Source organism: Amblyomma maculatum, chromosome 2, assembly GCF_055883805.1.
Source record: "Amblyomma maculatum isolate TAMU_Amacu chromosome 2, ASM5588380v1, whole genome shotgun sequence".
NCBI classification, from domain to species: domain Eukaryota; kingdom Metazoa; phylum Arthropoda; class Arachnida; order Ixodida; family Ixodidae; genus Amblyomma; species Amblyomma maculatum.
Window position 1 is genome coordinate 139,381,330 of NC_139345.1, and position 24,072 is coordinate 139,405,401.

General features: G+C 47.1%; 1 protein-coding gene across 1 annotated transcript; it reads left to right on the top strand.

Annotated features, from left to right (window-relative positions):
• The first annotated feature begins 3,295 nt into the window (after positions 1-3,295).
• LOC146200063 (uncharacterized) lies at positions 3,296-6,598 on the top strand. Its single transcript, XM_084592862.1, has 4 exons — positions 3,296-3,354; positions 4,990-5,002; positions 5,089-5,129; positions 6,259-6,598. The coding sequence occupies exons 1-4, from the start codon at positions 3,306-3,308 to the stop codon at positions 6,537-6,539; spliced, it is 384 nt and encodes a 127-aa protein (XP_084448988.1). The 5' UTR covers positions 3,296-3,305; the 3' UTR covers positions 6,540-6,598.
• The last annotated feature ends 17,474 nt before the right edge of the window (positions 6,599-24,072 follow it).

Genomic DNA, 24,072 nt, shown 5'->3' on the forward strand with positions numbered 1-24,072 from the left:
ACAGGCTACTAAAATAGCATCCCTGTGAGAGTTACATTCCGGCCAATTATGCAAACATCTTCTTCGTCATAAAATATGCTAACTCTGCTTGCTTAATGTTGTCCTCTCACATTAGTTTTGGTCAATTCATAAGGTTTAGCGTTCCGAAGCGGCTGCGGGTATGAAATATTTATGCTCCCGTAATCGACGTCACTGTAGCCGCTGGAGCCATTCCAAACTGGTAATCTGACCAGCTCCAATAGCCATTACTTTGCAATCAACTATTCGCGCATATTAATCTGTCCACTGTATTGCGCGGTTTCAACGCAAATTTAAACATTAATGCATCGCAATACACGGATGCTGCGAGCATTGTTTCAAGTTGCATAAGAACATAACAACCTAGTAATGCGCATATAAACATGCGTGCTAGCAATGAGTAATGAAGAATTTGTAAACTGCCTCGATTTCAGTCCAAAGATGACAATTATTCTTAGCACATGTGTAATAACGGCATGGCGTACGTTTTCGTCTTGTTGTTTTCATTTAAGTATTTTTTTCCTCTTCTAGCAATTTTGTGCGCCTGCATGTGTGTAAGGAGTTTCGTTGTTAATGAACAGTAGCACTAACAACGCATGGATGAGCTCTGTATCTTTAATGATCAATTCATTCAATTATACGTAATAGCACGAACCTGTTATGGCTGGGGATCACATCAAACGCTGAATCAACTACGTCACGAAGCATGCCTTAAGGAAATGCTATTTCTTCCAAAGCTTTTTAGAGTCGCAATAGGTAGTTTTTCCATCTTGAAGAAAGGTGCAGGCAGCAATGCAACCCATTATATTATTAAATTTTGTTTCGTTTACCATTTTACATTTGAAGTGACTATTTTTAATATCTTGCCAGATACTTATTTCCACGCAAGGGTATTTTCAAGGTATGGGATTCAATTTTTCATCCCGAAAGTCTGAATTTTTCTCCTTCTTAGCTGCAGGCAGATGTTAACCATGGTGACAAGTTCAACTACGTCACGAAGCATGCCTTAAGGAAATGCTATTTCTTCCAAAGCTTTTTAGAGTCGCAATAGGTAGTTTTTCCATCTTGAAGAAAGATGCAGGCAGCAATGCAACCCATTATATTATTAGATTTTGTTTCGTTTACCATTTTACATTTGAAGTGACTATTTTTATTATCTTGCCAGATACTTATTTCCACGCAAGGGTATTTTCAAGGTATGGGATTCAATTTTTCATCCCGAAAGTCTGAGTTTTTCTCCTTCTTAGCTGCAGGCAGATGTTAACCATGGTGACAAGTTCACCTTTGCTGATCGCGCTTTCGTAAAATTAACCACTTCAGATTTTCCTTGACACTCGTCGTCTCTGGTGCCAGCAGGTTGACTCAACTATCTTCTCTTCATTTCCCTGCCTTAATGTGTTGCGAAGAATCGCAAGGCAGACATAAGAATTCGCTTTTTCTTGTTGGCAAAATTTCAGAAAGGCCAGGTAGTGAGGCACATAATGTACCAATTATTTAAACTTAATCGTTTAAATTACGGTATGCCTGGCTAAAAGTTGTTTTCAGAGAAACAACTCGAACAGATGACTTGAACTGCTGAAACGCACCTACAAATAATGGTGTTCTTAATGATTCACAGCCGAAAGCACTGCGCACTTTGATTTCATAATGGTTTTGTTTTTGAAACTCGTTCTCCGTAGAGAAATAGTAGCCGGATAAGCTTTTCAGCAGTTTCAAAAAATTGGTTTGTCCATGCTCACTTACCATTGGAAATCCTAATGTCCAGTGTGTTAGCTTTCAGACAAAGAGAACGAAGGTGATTTAGGGTTTACATTTGGAGTGTCGACTGTCATTTCAATATTCCTCGCGCTGGCGCTAAAAGGTGTACTCTTTCGGCGGAACGATGTTTAAAAGAGCATTTAGAAAGAGTCTCACTGCTATTTTGAAGTCTTCGGTGATTCTTTCGCGGGAAATGTCAGTGAAGTTAAGGCCGTAACATTTTGTAGTTCACCTTTCACAATAGCGCTACCATTCAGCCGACCTTACCGAAGTGACGATCTATTCCGGATCAACCTATTTCATCATCCTGCAAATTTCAAAGCCTTTCCTCTCATCGCCCCTCTAGCCCCCGTGCTTGACGCAAGGTTGACGCTTAGTTCTCTGAACTAAGAGCAGAATATGCACTGCATTTTGTTTTTTAAGTTTCCAGTGGGTACCATTGCAGCGCGTAGCGTCCTCAATTCATGATACCCTGCTTGAGGCCGCCCGAAAGTCCTTCAACACTGCATGATGTTGCCCAGGGCTAACAACCATGTGGGGCTGCAAATAAATAATTTGCAACAAAGGGACCAAATAAGCTCTAAGGCAATCTGCTGTACCACACTTGTAAGGATTTCCTCGCATGTACATACATCACGGGATGTGCGCAAGGATATACAACATTGCATTGTGTGCAGTCCAGATTAGAAGGCAGAAAGGTTTGTTCCATGGGCTTAATTTGCACAAGTTGGTGACTGTGGCCATTGACATTACAATGTCACGACGTCAGAGAAGTAACCGCAAGAACATTCGGAAGGCTAGTCCAACAAGTAGCTAATGATCCACTTTAACCCAATTCCATTCACCGTTTTCTTAGGCCCTTAGGCGCCTCCGCAACCAACAGCTGTCTCCGGCCATCACTAAACGCAGAGAGTCTATACTGCTGAGTGGCAGTCGTTTTTATATATTTTTTTTGTAATATTCGCGAGGAACCGTATCGAACAATAGAATGCTCATTGTTAGCGCGCCAAATAAATTTGCCTGATAGGCACAGCCATTAAACCACCGATATCGAGCACCCCTGATAGAGCAAAGTTGCTAGCAGCAGCAATACGCCGTTTGCACAACGTATAAAAGCAGCCTCTACGGCCAATTATCGCTACACCTCCTGCTCCATCTCTGCACAGCTTGGCAACAGGAAGAGGTAGTGTGATCTTATATTACCTTTCACAAGACCAGCCATTACATCTGGTGTTATAGACAATAAGAATTTTTCTACATTTGTTGGCGACTGTCAGCTATGGTATTAAGGAGTTTATTTACCATGCTTGTTCAATTTTGCTTACGGGCTCTCAAGAAATATATGACAATACCTGATGCGACAATTTTATTCAAAGCTTAAGCAGTCTTATTGTCTGAACTGTTATTAATAGCACTTTAGCATTTTGGCTAGGCAATAAACATTTGTCACGACTACAGTAAATAAGTTAGGAGTATCCAATGGACGCAGTGAATATATTGCATGTTCTCTATTTTGCAGCCTGGCTACCATGAAGACTTTTCTGGTTATAGTTCTTCTCACTTTGTCAACATCTGCATGTAAGGAATGCTTATACAAAAAATTTATTTTTTGTTTCTATCCAATTACACATAAAAAGATGCATTTATGTTACTAGGCATGTGTAGTATATTTCACTGAAGTGCACGATGTTTATGTAAAATAGATAGGCCCCAGTACCTTTTATAAATATAATCCCCATAAAGTTGTTTTTGCCCTGTCTTCGCTCAAACAGACGCTTTTCTGTGAGGGCTCCTGATGTGTAAAATCATGTGCCTGTGAACATGTGAGAAAACAAGCGGTTTTTGGTCGCAGTTGGATTACAAAGAACTTTACAGAAATTATTCATTTTCTGCTTAGAGGGATCTTATAGTTTCAACACTCATCTCGTCGGTTTGATATTTAAATCAGCGCTTTGGGTAGCATAACAAACAATTGGCAGCGTGTGGTTCCGCTGATATCCTCCAGGCCTCGAGCCCATCTGGGATTTTGAAGCGTCTTCTATAGCATATTTTATTACGGGTCAATATCTGACAAAACATTTCTCCGACCATTCGCTCATTTTTTTAGAGATTAATGGTTTAGTTACTGAGGCATATTTATTACATATATTGCAAATTATATAAAATTACAGTTCCAAATGTAAGCTGGCACTCTGCTCCTTTTGCAATCTCGGGAATACTTCCACTGGAACCCCGCAGGGGTGGCGCAGTGGTTACGACGCTCGACTACTGTCCCCGAGGACGCGGGATCGAATCCCGGCCTCGGCGGCGGCTTTTCCTGTGCGATGTCAGTGCACGTTAAAGAATCACAGGTGGTCTAAATTTCCGGAGTCCTCCACTCCGGCGTCTCTCATAGCCTGAGTTGCTTTGAGACCTTCAACCCCACAAACCATCCAACCAACTTCCCTCTGGAGTGGGTAGCAGAAAAGAGAAATCTTCTATCTCTCATATATTCGGAACTATCAGAAAGCATTTCAAGCCGCACAGTGTGGCGCAAAAGCAAACCCCTTTGAATCTAATTGTTTGACAAAGGCTGCACATTTAAAAGTACACTAATTATAGATCAGCTTACTCACGTGGTATAATCAGCCGTTTATTATCGCACATTTTCCTGTTAAAGAGAGGATACGGGGTCTTGTTGTTTACTGAATGTTTTTTCTCTGTGGCAAAGCTACCTTAAAAGAAGAATGTAAAGCATGCCAGCATTTTTGAGCTGGCTGATGGTCAGTGAATCGGGCAAGAATTCTGGCACGCGTGCATGCTCTTATATTTACGTTCGCCTGAGTCAGTATGCAGCCGCTATAAGCGCCATCAAACCTGGGATATTTTTGTATGTAGCTGAATGCATAATCTTACTGCTACGATGACAGAGAGAGAATTATTATTTGTATTTATCGAATTAGGTGTTTCCTCAGTTGTGTTCAGCAATGGCATTCGCCCTCAATAAGATGTGTTTGTAGCTGGGCTGGTTTCGGGCTAAAGGCCTCCTTGGAAGCGGCTCTACTTTTCAGCTGCGTTAAGCAAGCATAGGATAGCTTCTCCTTAAATAACAAGGGTGAAGAAGATGGTGCGATATCAGGTTCCTATTTCTTCTTCAGTATATGGTCCTCATGAAACAAGCTGTCAACTAATTTTATCTTTTCTTTCACTTGCATATCTGCGCCGCATACACAGACGCTGCCACGATGTAAGTAATTACATTTTAGGTTGTTCTTACCTAATCATTTACACGTGATTTCTAGTAATTATATTCTGCACGCTACTTCATTTCAGAGGCCCCATTGATGAGCTCAAGAAGCCTATTTCAGAAAAAGGTAAGGGTGTAGATAAGCGTTTCTCGCGGTTCCAATCTCGTTAATACGAGAGCTAAAGAATTCTTTTTTCCCTGTTACCTCACTTTAGTTGCTGCAGTTACAGGATGCATATGAATGTTATTTCATTAAAGCCGTAAATGAGCGTTCTGAAGGGTTTTTCAAAGTACAGGGTTCTTTTCTCTGAAATATTGGCGCTTTGTAGACACCCACATTTGGTAGTTTTTTAAGTTGCAGAAACTACTGAAGCAGCTTTTTCAAACACTTGCCAGTACAACTATATGATATGAACGTACAATGTGTTGAACGCAATGCTTGCAACAAGCTTCATTCAAGACTAACTTGCCTAACAGCGCAACTTCTAACGTTCCTATATGGTACTGACGTTTCACAAATGCCCACTACTTGTTGCACGAGTGTCTGCGTGGTATGTCTTAATACGTGGATCCACCTGCATATCTCAGTGTGCCGAGGATTTAAATCTTCGCATTAAAGACTTGTGGAGGCATTTATGTTCCTACTCATGCAAACCGTGTCAAGCCCTGGAGAAGTGAGGTATACTGCGAAAATAAAATGAAACTCTTATTAATTAGCGCAGGTTTTCACCCTGTTGCCGGTGTTCAATATTAACAGTATTTCATCTTCCCCTGTTGTTCACGGAATTATTTTTTTAGTTGCAATCGATATTTTACTTCTGCAGGTACATGAATTATTTGCTACTTCTGGTAATTAACAGTAAATTAATTTAATACCCCAACACCCGACTGAGCGGCATTTATACAAGCGCAAATGTATAACATGCTTAGTGTAATCGGTTTGGCATGATTAATATTTTACTTTTGCAATGGCATAACCGCCTTGCTACTTGTACTTGCAGTGAAACAAATTGATAACTCAACATGCCACGACGCAACGTTTATCCAAGCACAAATGTGGCACATACTTAGTGGGTACGTGTGGAATCACTGAATGCTTCAACGGAACACTTTGTTTTGCCTTCTATCACAAGATAATGCTCAAATAAACAATTTACTAGAAAACAATTCGGTGCTTCTTGCCGGGAATCCCAACACTTGATTATAATCGTCGTCCTTCAAAGCTCCATAAGAGATTCCTTTTGTTTTCTTTGTAGATGAAAAGGCATTCATCAAGAAGACTGGAGACGTCATGCTAACCGTGGGCAAGTTACTGCAAGGTGACCAGTCCTTCGCTACTACGGAAGACCCAGACAGCGTTTTGGGTGCCCTCCAGACCTTGAACACTTCCTTGGCGACGGGTGACGACACGGACCAGTACTTCATTGTTATTTTACTGAAGGCTGTGGCTGCCGCTGTCATCGGCGCAGGAGTATCTACCGGTGTGGGATTACAAGTTGACAAAGCCCTCAAGAAAGGCTTCAAGAAGAGAGGATGATTGCGTTTTTCTGCAACCCTATATACGCAGGAAAATAAACAACTCAATATTTAAACAACTGTCCTTGGCCACGAAGAGTTTACTCCTGCAGGACATCTATCTTATCTCCTTTCACATGCTTATTCCAAAAAAAGTGTAGCCATTTGTTTTTCACTACAATAACATCAAGTAGTTTCAAAGCCAAAAGAATTAATTTGTTATGATTGTCGGAGCTCTAATATTGTAGCAACTGATGTTATGGTGAAAATTGGAAGCGGCCCGATGGGTGTGCATTGTCGTGATTAACGGATTGCCATCTATGCACTGCGAATAACTGCACGAATGACTAAGCCGACATTTGGCAGCAAGCATACGCTAACGTTTTCCAAATACTAATAATCGAAACTTGTGCTCGCAGATGTTGTGAGCGTAAAGAGCTGCTGCCTTGAAAGTGAAGGTCATTAATTGTTCCTACCTCAATTGAAGTTTGAAGTTTGAAGTTTATTCTTAATTCCCTTGTAAAGACACTAAAGGACCCCGAACAAAATGTGCGTACTTGCATCTGACTAGGTTCAGAGCCACATACAATTTGTGAGCAGGGGAAACAGCACGGTATAGATGAAAGTATTTTCTCTACTCTAAGATGAAAATTAACATTAAAAATACAACAGTAACACTCAAAAAGCCTAAAAATTAAAAATTAAAAAACCTACAACAGTAATAGGCACCCAAAAAGCTAAACAATTTTTGACATCGACGAGTTTTATTTCAAACACTTAGTTCCACAACTCGGTGAGTGTACGTCTAAATGCACCAAGCGATGCATGAGCCCCTGGGCGTCCGCGGTCGTTCTGGTTAAAAAGAAATATGGCAGCTGCCGCTTAATCATGGATTATCACCATCTTAACAGTATCACTAAAAAGACGTATACCCTCTTCCCAGAATCGATGATGCCTTAGATTGGCTCCATGGAGTTAAATACTTTTCTTCCATCGGTTTACGGTCCGGGTATTGGCAGATCGCTGTTGACGAGCAGGCCTGTGAAAAAGCAACCTTTGTCACACCAGACGGCTTGTACCACTTTGAGTCCATGCCGTTCGGTCTCTGCAATGCACAGGCAAACTTTGAACGAATGATGGGCTCCCTTCTTCGCGAATTTAAATGGACAACCTGCCTGCGCTACCTCGACGACGTCATCGTTATCTCAGCGGCCTTTTCTTAGCACATTGAAAGCTTCAACAGTATTCTCAATGTATTCCGTACAGCCGGCCTCCAGCTCAATTTATCAAAATGGCAGTTTGGTCACAGCCAACCAACCATTCTTGGGCACATGGCTGACTCCTCCGCAGTACGACCTGATCCGGCCAAAAATGCACGCCGTCAAAGACTTCCGGCGTCCCCAGTATTCGATGATGTGCGCAGCTTTGGCAGCCTTCGCTCTTACTTTCGACGCTTTATCAAAGATTTTACAAGTATCACTCCTTCTCTCACCGACCTACTTAAGGAAGACACCGCTTTCCCGTGGAGTCCTGACCAGCAAGGTGCGTTTTAAACGCTTATAAGCTTACTGACGTCTACCCCTGCTTTGGCCCATTTTGATCTCTGAGCTTCAACTGAAGTTCAAACAAACGCCTGCGGGTATGGGAGGGGTGCAGTGCTGGCTCAACGCCAACATGGCAATGACCGCGTCATCGCACATGCTAGCCGCCCTAATTCTCTCCAAAGCCGAACGCAATTATTCGATTACTGAGGGTGAGTGTCTCGCCCTTGTATGGGATATCGCTAAATGCCGACCTTACTTATTCGGCCGTTCATTCTCACTTGTAACCGACCATCTTGCGCTTTGTTGGTTTTCATCTCTGCGAGATCCCTCCGGCCGTCTTGGTCGCTGGGCTTTGTGCCTTCACGACTACTCCTACAACATCGTCTACAAGTCGGGGCGCCTCCATCAAGATGCCGATTGTTTGTCTCGCTATTCTGTAGAGCCCCCTAATCTCAGTGACAGAGAGGCAATTCCCTGTGTCTTCGCCCTCTCCAATCTCACCAAAATAGCAGGCGAGCAACCAACAACCCATCTTTAAGACATCATTGAAGGCCTGACATCTGGAAGAACAGATTCTTCTCTGCAACTTATTGTTGTATAGGATGGTGTCCTCTACCACCGTAACTTTCATAATGACGGTTCTCTCTTCCCGTTTGTGATTCCCAAAAAGCTCCGCTGCTTTATTATTTAAGAACTTCACGACCGGCCCACAGCTGGCCATATCAGTAGGCCTCGCACGTAAGACCGCGTATGGCGTCGTTTTTTTTTTTTTTGGTCGGTACTTTACTGCAGCATCCGGCACTACATCGCAGCCTGTGACACGTGCCAGCGTAGTAAAAACCCATCGCGGCCACCAGCTGGCCTTCTCCAACCTATTGACGTGCCCTGGAACCATTTTATGATGTTGAGCTTGAGCTTCTTGGCCCCTTCCCTACATCATGGTCGGGTAACAAATGGATTGCCGTGGCAAGCGATTATGCAACACGGTACGCCATCACACAAGGTTTATCCACGAGCGGCGCTACGGATGTTGCTGACTTTCTTCTACACAGCGTCATTCTCCATCAAGGCGCTCCTCGTCAAATAATCACCGACCGCGGCGCTACCTTTTGTCTCGAGTTGAAGACAACCTGCGCTCATGTTCTACGAAGCATAAGCTCGCGACCACGTACCATCCCCAAACCAATGCCCTTACTTAGCGCTTCAACCGCATACTTATGGACATGTTATCTATGTGTGTATCACCTGATCACCATGACTGAGACCTCGCGCTGCCCTATGTGACATTTGTTGCAATTCTTCCAAGCACTACACGACGGGTTATTCGCCCTTCTGCCTGCTCTTTCGCAGGCACCCCGCTTTACCTTTGGACACAGTGGTTCCGCAGGCTGGTCACCCCGTAACTACCTACACACATGACGCCATTGCGCAAGCCACTGAAGCTCGCCATGTAGCCCGCAATCGGCTCCTCGCCTCTCAGACTTCTCAGAAGTCTGCCTACGATAGACGACATCACCACGTAACCTATGACGCTGGGTCCTTGGTTCTTTTATGGTCTCCTGCACGCCGCATTGGCCTCTCGGAGAAACGTTTGTCCCCCTATAGACCAACACTGATCTGTGACGTCAGCACGATGCGGCGGCGCTTCTGTCTCCAGGCTGGGCCGACTGGGGGTGAAAATCAGGGTTAGCAGCCACAGGGATACATTGAAGCGAAAGATTTCAAAGCAGCTTTTTTCATTTCACGGCGCGCCGATGATGTCGTTATTCCGCACAGAGAAACCATGATCATCCTAGAACAGATAGTGAAAGTATGAAATCTCATTACCGAGGCGAAGTATTTTTGAAACACCGCGAAACGTAAGCGGGTGCAAGTTGGGAGGGCGATCCATAGAAACACATGTAAACACAACTTGCCGCAACATTTTTTTCGTTTTGCAGAGCACCGGAATTGGTGGTCTGTCGTTAAACGTTGTCCAGCGCTTTCAAAAAGTATGTGAGAAAGTATGCTGCATCATTGCGGTTGCAGGCTACTTTCAAAACAGGTCGTTTTCTAGAGTTCGACTTAAAAATGCACTGCGGTAGCGCGGCTCATACAAAATATGTGTAAAGAACGGTTCGCAAAGAAGCTGACTTTTGCGGCTACGAAAGCTGTCATTTGTCAAGAGCTGGTGCATTATCTTAAGGCCATGAATGTACGTATGCCAAAACATTTCGCATCTGACATCTCTGTAAAGCATATTTATCAATAAATATGTACGTCGCATTCCCAGACGAACCCCCAAGTCTGAAACGAGCCGCCCAAGCGTCTTTTCTGTAGATTTTTTTTTTGTTGCACGTCTTGTACCCCACCCCGACATCATGTTGTATAGCGGAAGTAAAAAAAAAAAAAAAACATTGCTAGCGCTGGTGGTTTACACGAGCCAAGTAAGGCAGTAATGATGCTGTCAAGACATGGTTCGTTTTGTAAATTGAGAGAAAAAAAGCAAAACAACGGGCACGGCATCATTGCGTACTTAAATCATCGATCGTGGCTAAGTAGACGGTAAGTATTAAAAAGTATGAATGTATAGCCACGTCGCGATACATGCATGCGATGGGCAAATCGTAAGCAAACATTTTGACAGGCTCTATATTCCAACGTCCGTGCACGCGCTCTATCGTGTGCGCCGTACGAAAAAAAATAGCACCAGGAAACCGCACAGAAAGCGCAGACCGACATACAACAGACATAGCGATACCGCGGTGGAAAATAAAAATAAACGAAAAACATTTAGCTAGCATTCATGTCCGTTGATGTATTTGCGCGCACCTACCTGATTTAAAATAAATTTATGCCTCCAGGGACTTGTATGCATGGATGGTCTCTGCAGTGAAGCGACTCGGAGAAAAAATCACATACACTAGAATGTTTGCCATGCCCAATAGTGCAAGAGCACCCACGTCAGCCTGGAGGACTTCTCAATGTGTTTCAGACGTAGCAAATGGGTCAGGATGAACAACGCCGTCAGTGTACAGCTTTTAATTGTAGCGCTGTTTATCGGATTCCGACAAGCTTTTCACGTAGTCCGAAATTGCTGCATCACACACTACATTCCCTTGCAAGCATTAATAGCCTGACGATTTACAGGCCCCTTCACAGCATGATAAACTGACCGCGGACAGTCTAGACGACCATGCACCACCGGCGCCGTCGCTAGCAGATGCTAGCAGACGCTCCGGACCTGGAGGCGGCTGTGCCGTCGTCTGCTGCAATACGCGATTCTCGTTCGGTCCATATTGTCTTATGGTGTTTGACAGCTGCTCTTTAAATGTAATTCTGTCTAGGCTGTATCACTTAGGTGACAGTATTATCAAGCTAACTTACCAATGCGGCAGGATATCAGACTATAAACAAAACTGTGCGATTCGCTACACCCAGCTTTCTTTTTGGGGGTGTCCGGATTCACAACACAGATTATTCGGGGAGTTTTAAAAGTAGATTGCCCCCGAAATGACGCAGCATACTATGCAACATATGTCTTCAAAGTGCTGGTCAATGTTCACTGACCAGCTACCACTTCTGGTGCTCTGCGAAACGAAAAAAAAAATGTTGCGGAAATTGTGTTTAGATGCATTTCTACGAGTCGCCCTCTCAACTCGAACCCCCACACGTTTCGCGGTGGTTTAAAAATGCTTCGCCACTGTGATGAGATTTCATATTTTCATGATCGGTTCTACGAGGTCCATAGTTGCTTTGTACCGAACAACGACATCATAGATGCCCTGTGAAATGAGAAAACTGCTCTGGAACTTTTCGGCTCCATGTATTCCTATGGGCGCTAGACCTACTTTTCACCCCCCAGTCAGCTGCGGCGCCGCGAGCGCTTCCTTTGTTTGTAAACACGGTGTTGTTCCATAGTGGCCCTTATCGGGTGGTACGCCAAGTGACTGATGTGACGTATGAACTTGCTTCTCTTGTGCCCGCGTCTTCCTCCTCTCGCGCCACTACGAACAATGTCCATCTTTCGTGCCTGAAGCTATACAAACTCATGATTTCTATGCTAGTTTAGCGCCGGGACGACGCTTACACCGCCGCGGGGTCATGTTACGCGATGACGACGATGAAGTGTTCCCTTCTCTTGCCTCATGGAAGGAACAACGTGATGAAGGAAAAGTGGGACTGGTGCCGTGTTGCTGCTCCCTCCTATGCTAGTTGAGGCTGTTGTAAATATACTGCAAATACATCGCGTTTCCACGTAACAATATATAAGAAACAACAGGGGCCCGAAACGGAGCCCTCTGGGACCCCTAATAGCACTTCTAGGCCATCGGAATCGAAACCGTTTATTGAGACGAACTGTTAACGGTTAAAAAATGTATGAAGGTAGGGTTCTGTCCATGCTACTACTTTTAGAATAATAGCCATTGACATCAGCTTCACAACCAGTTTTTTATGGTGAGCACTATCGAAAGCTTTAGTAAAATCTATAAGGATCGAATCAGCATGTATTCGAGAATTGCTTATTAATGCTACGCCTTGTGCGATTTCAAGCACTTGAGTAACTGTTGATAAGTTTGTTTTCAAAAACCATACCCATGTTGTCCAGGAAGAGTACATTATTTTCTTCTAAGTATGTTATGATAGCCTTATGAATTATGCGCTACATTACCTTGCAAAGAGAAGTAATTGTATATATAGGTGGGTACGTGTTAACCAGCACTTTGCGGCCGCCGTTGTGAATAGTTTCCACCTTCGAATGGAGGCAATCTTGTGGAACAGCACCTGTTATAAGTGACTCGGTAAATATTACACACACAAAAGGTACAATCTGCCCAGCTTAGCGTCTAATAAATAAGTTTTAGAGGCCATCAAGATCAGGAGACTTTTCGTATCTATTTGAAAGAGCATGTTGTTACGTGTCGCCACCGACCAGTGCGACAGCTGGCGTGGCCACAGCGCAGCAACAGGCAAAGCAGCGGCCGTTTCGGCCATTTCAGAGCCTTCCGGCCGGCCGCCCCGCCCTTCCTCCCGCGGGTGTGTCTCGGTGTGTTCGTGCCACGCGTCGAATGCGTGTGTGTGTGTGTGTGTGTGTGTGTGTGTGTGTGTGTGTGTGTGTGTGTGTGTGTGTGTGTGTGTGTGTGTGTGTGTGTGTGTGTGTGTGTGTGTGTGTGTGTGTGTGTGTGTGTGTGTGTGTGTGTGTGTGTGTGTGTGTGTGTGTGTGTGTGTGTGTGTGTGTGTGTGTGTGTGTGTGTGTGTGTGTGTGTGTGTGTGTGTGTGTGTGTGTGTGTGTGTGTGTGTGTGTGTGTGTGTGTGTGTGTGTGTGTGTGTGTGTGTGTGTGTGTGTGTGTGTGTGTGTGTGTGTGTGTGTGTGTGTGTGTGTGTGTGTGTGTGTGTGTGTGTGTGTGTGTGTGTGTGTGTGTGTGTGTGTGTGTGTGTGTGTGTGTGTGTGTGTGTGTGTGTGTGTGTGTGTGTGTGTGTGTGTGTGTGTGTGTGTGTGTGTGTGTGTGTGTGTGTGTGTGTGTGTGTGTGTGTGTGTGTGTGTGTGTGTGTGTGTGTGTGTGTGTGTGTGTGTGTGTGTGTGTGTGTGTGTGTGTGTGTGTGTGTGTGTGTGTGTGTGTGTGTGTGTGTGTGTGTGTGTGTGTGTGTGTGTGTGTGTGTGTGTGTGTGTGTGTGTGTGTGTGTGTGTGTGTGTGTGTGTGTGTGTGTGTGTGTGTGTGTGTGTGTGTGTGTGTGTGTGTGTGTGTGTGTGTGTGTGTGTGTGTGTGTGTGTGTGTGTGTGTGTGTGTGTGTGTGTGTGTGTGTGTGTGTGTGTGTGTGTGTGTGTGTGTGTGTGTGTGTGTGTGTGTGTGTGTGTGTGTGTGTGTGTGTGTGTGTGTGTGTGTGTGTGTGTGTGTGTGTGTGTGTGTGTGTGTGTGTGTGTGTGTGTGTGTGTGTGTGTGTGTGTGTGTGTGTGTGTGTGTGTGTGTGTGTGTGTGTGTGTGTGTGTGTGTGTGTGTGTGTGTGTGTGTGTGTGTGTGTGTGTGTGTGTGTGTGTGTGTGTGTGTGTGTGTGTGTGTGTGTGTGTGTGTGTGTGTGTGTGTGTGTGTGTGTGTGTGTGTGTGTGTGTGTGTGTGTGTGTGTGTGTGTGTGTGTGTGTGTGTGTGTGTGTGTGTGTGTGTGTGTGTGTGTGTGTGTGTGTGTGTGTGTGTGTGTGTGTGTGTGTGTGTGTGTGTGTGTGTGTGTGTGTGTGTGTGTGTGTGTGTGTGTGTGTGTGTGTGTGTGTGTGTGTGTGTGTGTGTGTGTGTGTGTGTGTGTGTGTGTGTGTGTGTGTGTGTGTGTGTGTGTGTGTGTGTGTGTGTGTGTGTGTGTGTGTGTGTGTGTGTGTGTGTGTGTGTGTGTGTGTGTGTGTGTGTGTGTGTGTGTGTGTGTGTGTGTGTGTGTGTGTGTGTGTGTGTGTGTGTGTGTGTGTGTGTGTGTGTGTGTGTGTGTGTGTGTGTGTGTGTGTGTGTGTGTGTGTGTGTGTGTGTGTGTGTGTGTGTGTGTGTGTGTGTGTGTGTGTGTGTGTGTGTGTGTGTGTGTGTGTGTGTGTGTGTGTGTGTGTGTGTGTGTGTGTGTGTGTGTGTGTGTGTGTGTGTGTGTGTGTGTGTGTGTGTGTGTGTGTGTGTGTGTGTGTGTGTGTGTGTGTGTGTGTGTGTGTGTGTGTGTGTGTGTGTGTGTGTGTGTGTGTGTGTGTGTGTGTGTGTGTGTGTGTGTGTGTGTGTGTGTGTGTGTGTGTGTGTGTGTGTGTGTGTGTGTGTGTGTGTGTGTGTGTGTGTGTGTGTGTGTGTGTGTGTGTGTGTGTGTGTGTGTGTGTGAAAACGGTGGCCAAGCCTGGCTCTCTCTCGAGAGAGGGTCGCCCTCGCCCATCTGCAAGAGAGAGGAGAAATTCTGTCGCGACACCGATGATTGAGTCGTCTTGTTCAGACAGGAAGCCTCTCTCTTTACCCATGAACTGACACGCGTATAAAAAGCAGCGGCAGATTCGGGTGTGACAGAGTGTACTGGGAAGAGGTCGCAATGGCGACGCCAGACACCAGCTGTGTGAGCGTGTCAGTATTGTCTCCGGATCAGCTTCTCTGCCCGTTCCTTCATGATGTTGTATTAAACGTTGCTTTTGTTTTGGTCTACGCCACGTCTTTACTGGAACCGTTGATGCCGTCCGCCTTGCCACGGAGCCGCCAGACCAACGCTACCGATGGGGCCGCGAGCCGCATGTAACAACTGGCGTCAGCGGTGCGATGAGCTACGCGAGCCCCAAATGTAACAATCTTCAGGACGCCTGTTTACGTTATCGCTACCACGGGAATGTGGGTGGTGTGCTGCGCAGGGCTGCATTCACTGAGTTGCAGGTGTGAAGATGATCGGAAGTATGAGTTTAAGCAGTTTGCAATCGCTCTCTGATCTTCAATAATACAGTCGTGTCGTGACGCTGGGACTAAGTCGACCCGGCCTTCACTTGGTAGCGTGCAGAGACTCCGGGTTGATGAAGGATTGAATCTTCGAAGTTGGTAAAATATATACAAGCAGGTTTAATGGCACTTTGAGAAAACTTATTTACATGCAAAAAGGGTATATCAGCAAAATGGCAAGCGTTAAGAGTTCATAGCAAGAAGCGTCTGGATGAGCCCTTTACCCAGGGCTCAGAGCCTCATTTCGTGCTCTGCAACGTCCTTAAATCCCCCTATGTGCAGCCCCTCTCTGAAGATGCTGACCAATCAATTCCAGGGCACACCCCTCAGATATCGGCAACCAATCGATCACATCACTGCACTGATGGTCTGATGCACTGACTGGTCCAGTATTGTTTCGTCGGCCGTGGTCACTTGTTGGCGGGTACAGCTGGGGAAAGGCGAGGAGGTAAATTTCGATTCTTCTGCAAAGATTCGCTATGTTGGTTCCGGCAAGTGGATTTCCTTCTCAGAAACCCAAGTGTACGTGCGAGCCACGAATACTGCTCCTAGCATTGTCCCTTTCTGGCAATTTCAGCTCTTTCCTGCATTCACGGGAAATTCTCTAAAGGCCGTAATCCTCACGCTTTTTTCTTCTCCTGTACGTCAGCGGACGTGTCACTCCGATCGTCTCCTTTAGACAATAGGCATTCCTCACTTAATAATAGCGCCTCTCCACGGGAAGGGTGAACAGTTGAACAAAAGCATTCCGGCTATTTCTCACAGGGCGACGTTTCTTTGTATTTTTCTTGACGTTCCCTTTACAGGGCCAACTTGGCAGTTGCAGGGTCACGACAAAGCAAAGCATGCTCAAACAAAAAGATTCATGGCAACAGGCTCACTTAGAGCCCATGCACCAACAGCACATATCAATACCATGTCCACAGGCGCACAATAGTGCGCGCAAGCGCGGACCATGCACGGTCACAACAGTCGTCAAATTCACTTTTTTCAGATCGCGCCATAACAGTTTAATAAATATATCCAAACTTTCTGTGGTATTGTAGACATAAAATCTGTCAAAGTGATTGAAAAAATGTTCCTCTCGCATTTGTATTTTTTTTAAGGACATTGAAAGTTCACATAATTTCGCAGTTCATTTTTCACGCCTAAGCATTTTCTGGAGCCTTCGTCTTAGGTGAATGAAACCTTATTACGGGTAATACATGGGGCCTTAAGTTGTATTGTTTTCGACTTTGAGGGAATGAAGCTTTCTTCACAGTATTTGATCATTTCTTCGAGCTTTAGCGATAAATTATTTATAGTCACCGGTCATCCGAAATATACCACTCCGACAGTAGATCTATGAAGTCGATAACGCTCAATGATCGACTCGACTATAATCTTTTGTTACAATACATATCTGCGCACAGAAGACTCTGATATACTGCTGTCCCATCTCTGAAAATGTTTTGCGAGTAATTTACGCTCACATACATCATCCTTTTCAGGTGAACGTGCGCGATACAAAAACAGGATAGAACACTGAGCTAGACTAGGCTTGAATGCGTGTCGCAACTGTATCAAGGTTTTGTAACAGAAAAACTGAACATTATGGTATAAAGCAGTTCGCAATAGTCAATTTCTTACTTCGAGGAGTTAGAGTGGTCCAGTCAATTCCCGGTAAAGTGAACTCTCCAAATAGTATAATTTTAGTTGGTTCTTTCATTTTAGAATTTCGGTAGTCATGCAAATTTTAAAGATACTCATCTATTGCTTTCGGGCGCCTATAAATACCACCGATTAGTACATTATTGTAAACAAAATGTAATCGTGCACCAAACACTTTCCTCTGCTGTTAAAGGTTCTGCTTAAAGGGACGATGACAGGATTGTTCGATGGATTGCCGTTCTACACTTCCGTGAGTAATATACAGGCCTGTCATTCTACTCGCAAAGCTTTAAAATCTAGCGCACGGTGAATATTACAAAAAACGTGATAGAAATCGAAGTCTGGAAGCTCCTCCCAATGGGAGCGACCGGCATTTTGAAATGCTTGTGTGACGTCTGAAAAAAAAAATCCTCGTCGGAGCGTGGTCTGAAATGCAGGCTGCTATATCAAAGGACGGGTCTCATTTGCATTTTTGGATGATTGGCACAGTGGTGACCCCTCATCCATAAGTGTTTGGGAAAGATGATACCACACAAAAGCGATATAGAGTAAGGTATCTTTTCTTCAGCATAAAAAAAGACGGTTAGGTCGTTAGGTTCCTTAGGTTACCAACGCACTGATCTGTCGCATTACGGCATTAGACCGGCGACGAAGCCCGCACGACCAGCGGTCCCCTATCACCGCATTGTGAAGTTTTCAGCCCCATGACGCCCGCCGACATTTTTTGGGGTTTTATGCCCAATTTCTGATTCTGCCTGGTGGGAGCTCCGCTAAACCTTACGAGAGCTAGCGCCAGCATCGCCCTGGACGGGGACTCCCTGCGGCCGCCGGACAACATGTCTGCCGGCGTTCTTCGGGGCTACGATCCGTCTACCTTGTCGTGGACTGAAACCTCCCCTGTTGCTGCTCACGACGCTGCAGAATAGTCGGCCGCTATCTCTGACGAGAGCCTTTTCACGTTGGTCGCGTTGCGCAAGCGGGGCCAAAGGAAGACAGCTGCCGCCGCCGGCACAGACGCGGCGTCTCGAAATTCTCCTGCTGCCGATGCCGGCGCGCGGGCTCCGCTGGCCCAGAAGCCATCGTGGCGTCCAAGCAAGATGCCTCGTTTCGAGAAGTGAGACATCAATGTCGTGGTGAAGCCGCGGGCCACCATTGACCTCCGTCAAGTTTTCAAGCCCGGTGACCTAGGCCTAGCCCTTACCTCCTATGATGGCGCCGAGGCGGTCAAGGCCCTCAGCATCTGGCCCCTCTGGGACCAGAACATTTTCTCGGCGCCACCCAAGACGTCGCCATGGCCAACAAGCTGGCCCGACAATTCATCCTGAACTCAAGTGAGGGCCCACTTCCTCTCGTTGGCCATGCAAAACTCAACGGGAAGGTGTGTCGGTGTGTCATCACCGTCCACGAGCGAGAGACCTCGGCTACCCTTCGCAACAAACTCACCTGGCGCGACGGAGAAATCGCTTTCGTCCGCAAGCTCGGAAACTCGTCCGTTGCGCTGGTTACCTTCCTGGGCCGGAAGTTGTCACGCTTTGTCCTTTACAACTCAACGGTCACGCCAGTGCGGGAGTATAAGCGCACAATTCCTGCTTGCTACCGGTGTGGAACCATCGGACACCGGGTGGCCCTCTGCCCTCGCCCGGTAAAACAACGCTGCGGCCATTGCGGTCAAAACGTGGGGACGGTTGCCGATGGCATGGCGCCCCACGAGTGCAAGCCGGCCTGCATGTCTGCGGGGAAGCCCATCTCACGGGCTGGCCGGCCTGCAAAAAAAAATTCGAAGGCTTCAGCAAGCCTGGAGCCCCAAAGGGACCCCAGCAACACGATATCTACAGTCGCAGGGCAAGGTGCCTGGAGGTGATCCCGGCGGCAAGGCTGACGGCGCGCCGGCCAATCAGAAGCTACCTCCATCCTCCAAGAAGCCGTCATAGAGGAGGTCACCGAAAAAGAAGATTTCACAGGCCCAGGGCGGTCCGGTTATCCTGGCTGAGGACTTTCCGCAGCTCGGAGGCAGTGGGTCATCAACGTCTGCAGCTTTCAAGAAGTCATCGAACAAGGTAGGTAGCTCGGCTGAGGTCGCCTCCTCTCCCGCCTCTCGCGCCCCTTCCTCCCCCCCCCCCAAAAAATCGTAGAGATGCGCCGCGAAATGGCAGCGCATCGTGCGCAGATAGCTCAGCTAGCTGCAGAAAACAAAATTTTACGCTCTGCACACGCAGCCCCACCTTCCCCACCGTCATCGCTGGCGGACCCAGTGGTGCGCCCTGCGGAACCCGAGCCTATGTGCGAGGGCCCTCAGGAAAAGGCAATGGACAGCCGCACAACGGCTGTAGAAAACACTCTAGCTGAGTTGGTAGGCCAGCTTTCCAACTTCGGTAAGGTCCTGGAAGACATCACTCAGAAGGTGACCATTGCAGTCACCAGTAACATCAAAACATGGTTGAATGAGAATGATTCGCGCCTTGGCCGCAGGTTTACGTCACCGAAGGAAGTTAAGCGCCCGTCAAATTGTATGCTCAAAATTGATCTGGATGAAATCGCCGAAGATTCTGGGGAGCCTCTACCAGCTGCTCAGTGACTGGGAGACGTAGCTGCGCCGTCTAACTCAGCTCAACTCCACATTCAACATGGCGATGGAGACAAAGTCATCCCGCAGCCCCCAAAAACATCAGGCTCTTTCCCTCATGCAATGTAACTGCTGTGGTTTTGAAAACCGTAAAACTAGAGCTAACTTGAAATTATATCTCGCGACTTTTGAGCACCCATCAGCAGCGACTGCAGCGAAACTGTCGAGCTACAACACTTTTCAACGGGATCCGTCCACCTGTCTTGTTGTCCACAAAAGCTTTACCGTGCAGGAGGTCGATCTCGAACTTAATCTATCTTATTCGTATGTGATGGTGACGGTCCTCCCCCTGCGTCGTACTGATTCACCCGTATACATCCTAAATATATACTGCCCCCCTAAATATAAGAACATTACGTTCTCGGACATCTTTAGCAAGGCGCTAAAGGTAGCAGTCGCGATCCCCTTCTGATTGTGGGGCATTCCAACACCCCCAGTCGGTTATGGGGCTATCGCAAGGAAGAGTCACGTGGCAGAAAGCTTACGGAACTAATCTGCACGCTGGCCATTACTCTTCATACTGACCCCGTCCATCCAACACGTGTGGGTTACTCCGTAACCAGGGACACCTGTCCCGATCTTACCCTCACCGGCAACATAAGACACGCAGACTGGATCAATACCGAGGACACCCTTGGCAGTGATCACTGCATCATCAACACAATCATTTACACTCGTCCCTTACACCGCACTATAACACAGGCCCTCCTGCCAGATGGACGGCTTTCCGTAAATCCCTGACAGCCTCCAGTATGCCCGGAGACGACTATTCTGCCCGGGCCAAGAGGCTCATTCAAACACTACGCAAACACGAGAAGCAAATACAACTCACAGATAAGGTAACGGGTGTGGACAACTATCTCTTTCATCTTTGGGAAGCGCGGCGCAGCCTCAATAAGAGATGGCGCCGTCAGAAAATAACAAGAAACTCCGCTTGAGGATTCGCAATCTCACCCAAAAGGGGGCTGAGTATGGTATCCAGCTCACCGACTCTAACTGGGTGGATCGCTGTAACTCTGCTGCTAGACAAATGTCTAGTCGCAATACTTGGAGGCTACTCCGTAGCCTCACAGATCCCCTTGAGACCCGTACAGAAACATCTGCAACGAGCAATTCATAATTTCAAAGTCAATACGGACCAACTTGCACAGTCTCTACGGGATCAGTATCTGTGTCACCTCGAAGACACCCGTGGACAGTAATATCTTTATGCAGGCAGAGATAATCCGGATATGGATCGTCCGTTCCAGCTCCATGATCTGCGTGCCGCTCTTGCAAAAATGAAACGGGGTACCACTCCCAGCAGTGTCAAGGTTACGGCCAAATATTTGGCCAACCTTCCTGACCTTGCGTATGAGTCCCTGCTAAAATATATGAACGCAATCTGGAAAGAAGAAACACCCCTCCCCCTAGAATGGAAAACAACGCTTGTCACCTTCATCTCTAAGCCGGGTAAGCCGATCAATACCATTCACCTCCGACCTATCTCCCTAACGTCTTGCGCAGCCAAGCTCATGGAGGCCATGGTTCGAGATCACCTGTCTGAATATCTGGAGGCCCACAATATTTTTGCAGACACGATTTTCGGAGTCCGACCTCAGAAGTCAGCACATGACATTCTGCTTCAACTCAGCAACGAAGTACTCACGCCTGTCGAACACCCTCACAATGACAAGGTGGTTCTCGTCTTGGATTTGAAGGGTGCTTTCAACAACGTGAAACACAGTGTCATCTTCACTCACCCCAGCGAGACACAATGCATACACACAACACATTTAATTACCTAAAACAGTTCTTAACGGACCGTGAACCCTTTATCCGCATTCAGGACAAGGAGCACGGTCCTTATACTATGGGTACGCGGGGCATGCCACAAGGTGCAGTGCTGTCCCCACTGCTCTTTATTTTGGCAATGCTTCATCTCCCTGCCCAACTAGGTGAGGTTCAAGGTATACAGCATGCGCTATATGCCGACGACATCACCATTTGGGCTACAGAGGGCAACAATGGTCAACTGGAGGACTGCCTGCAAACAGCGGTGGGCATAGTGGATCGCTATGCTACGTACTTTGGTCTCCAGTACTGTCCTCAAAAATTAGAATTCGTGCATCTACGCCCCGCGCCGAGATGCAAGACACCAATACTTCTCTCTCTGGCTAGTGGAGCCATACGCGAAGCCAAAGAGATTTCGTCCTCGGACTCTTTATTCAACAAAATCGTCGCGCTGACACAACACTAGCCAAGATTCGCAAGGTTGGCGACCAAGTGGGCCGCACGGTCCGCCGCGTCTCCAACAAACGTGGGGGCCTCAGAAGCAGGGATGCGATGCGACTCGCCCATGCTTTTGTGACGAGTCGAATTCTTTATTCAACTCCACACCTGCACTTGCGCAAGCATGATGAAGACATCCTGGAGGTCATTCTCCGCAAGATGATCAAGACGGCGCTCCACCTCCCGATCTCTACCTCCTATGCAAGGCTCCTTGCATTGGGGATAGTGAGCACCTATCGGGAGCTACGCGAGGCCCACCTCACTAATCAATACACGCGTCTTGCCCAAACCGCGTCCGGCCTTCGCCTTTTGGACCGGATACATATACAACACAATCATCACATTGAGGAAAGGGTACAAGTGCCAGAGCTATGAAGAGGCGCCCTCCGTGTTCGACCCTTTCCTACCAAAATGAACAGAGAAGACCAGAATGGACGGCATCAGACGCGAGCAAATGCCCTGCACCGCCATTATGGCTCAAAACACAATGTTTTCTATGTGGATGTTGTGGTCCCGCACCATTCCAGGGGAGGATGGTACACGGTTGCAGTCGTTCACGAGGAAAGACAGGTGGATGGCTTCACTTTTAAGGCCCCTAGCGCAACCCACGCGGAGGAGGTAGCTATCGCCCTGGCTGGCTCCCATCCTCAATCTAAATTCATCCTATCCGACTCGCGAGGGGCCTGTCGGAAGTATGAGCTGGGCTGGATAACGCCTGCAGCACAAAGAATACTTCGGAGAGCAGCTTGGGATCAGTATCCCCAGACCCGATTTCTCATTTGGACTCCAGGCCACCAGGGCTTACCAGGGAATGAGGCCGCCAACTCGGCCGCCCGCGCACTTACTAACCGGGCCCCCGGCGTAGACCCTACCGATCTGGACCAGGACACTTATCCTCTTTTAACTTTTCAAGAAATCTGTGCCTATTACCGGTACTCGCACCGTCAGTACCCGGCTCCTCTCAAGGGGCTAGGGAAAGCGGGCGAAAGAATACTTAGACTTTTACTAACACTACTGTGCCCGGCAGTACACAAACATGTCGACCCTCCCTTTTCTGGCCTCTGCCCTTTCTGTGGAGAGGTTGCTGACACCTTTCACATGGTCTGGGCATGCCAGCTAAATCGTTCTCTTTTACCCGTAACCCCTTCCCCTACCCGAGAGGACTGGGAGGCAGCCCTGCTCGGCTGCCTGGATCTGGCGGCACAACAAGCGCTGGTCCAGCGAGCTCGTGTGGTGGCCCAGACCAATGGAGTACCAGAATAAGGGACTCCACCTAGTATTGTGAGGGGAGCGGCCCACTAGGAGTGGCTCTCCAAGCAACCTCTCCTTTTGTAATAAATGCTTTCCACCACCATCCACAGAACTGATCGGCGGATGGTCGCCCGATGTGTTTGGCCGGCTCGGAGGCTCCAGAACTTCACAACCAGGGAGTTAATGGCCTGAACAGCTGCGCTTGTCTGTAGCTTAACAATGTTAGAAAAACGAAAAGCAGCAGATACACTTTATATGTTCCCTTTTCTCATCAGCTATGACCTTGGCCAGAAATGTTATTCAACGCCGAAGTGCCGGCCCGTTCCGCGGCTAGCAGGCCTAGTGCGAGTACGGGATTTTGGGTCTGTAATTTTGACGATTACGGAGGGCGAATTCACAAGTTTTAGTGGTTGCATGCGGCCATCGAGTGTAGTTATGGCATTATGCAGCGTCAATGTATGCTTGTTTGAGCTTTCACCCTAGTTTTTGACCGAAGGAGCGATGGGCAATAGCTCAGCAATCATCAATACAATGCTAACCCCCTCCCTCCTTTCGCGGCGTACGTACACGGCAGAAGGAAAAGTTGAACATCTGCCTTTTTATATGCAGGAGCGCGTGTTGCTTAAGCAAACTAACTCTCGTAGCGTAAGAATTGTATGCTTCTGATTGCATGCATACATAATACACCGCCGGGGTAGCGCAGTGGTTACGACGCTCGACTACTGTTCCCAAGGACGCGAGATTGAATCCCGGCCTCGACGGCCGCTTTTCGGTGGAGGCGAACAACAAGGCGCCCGTGTGCTGTGC

Coding starts and splice junctions, on each gene's coding strand:
- LOC146200063 (XM_084592862.1), top strand. CDS start 3,306: ATGAAGACTTTTCTGGTTATAGTTCTTCTCACTTTGTCAACATCTGCA. Junction 5,130..6,258: donor GAAGCCTATTTCAGAAAAAG/GTAAGGGTGTAG, acceptor TTTTCTTTGTAG/ATGAAAAGGCATTCATCAAG.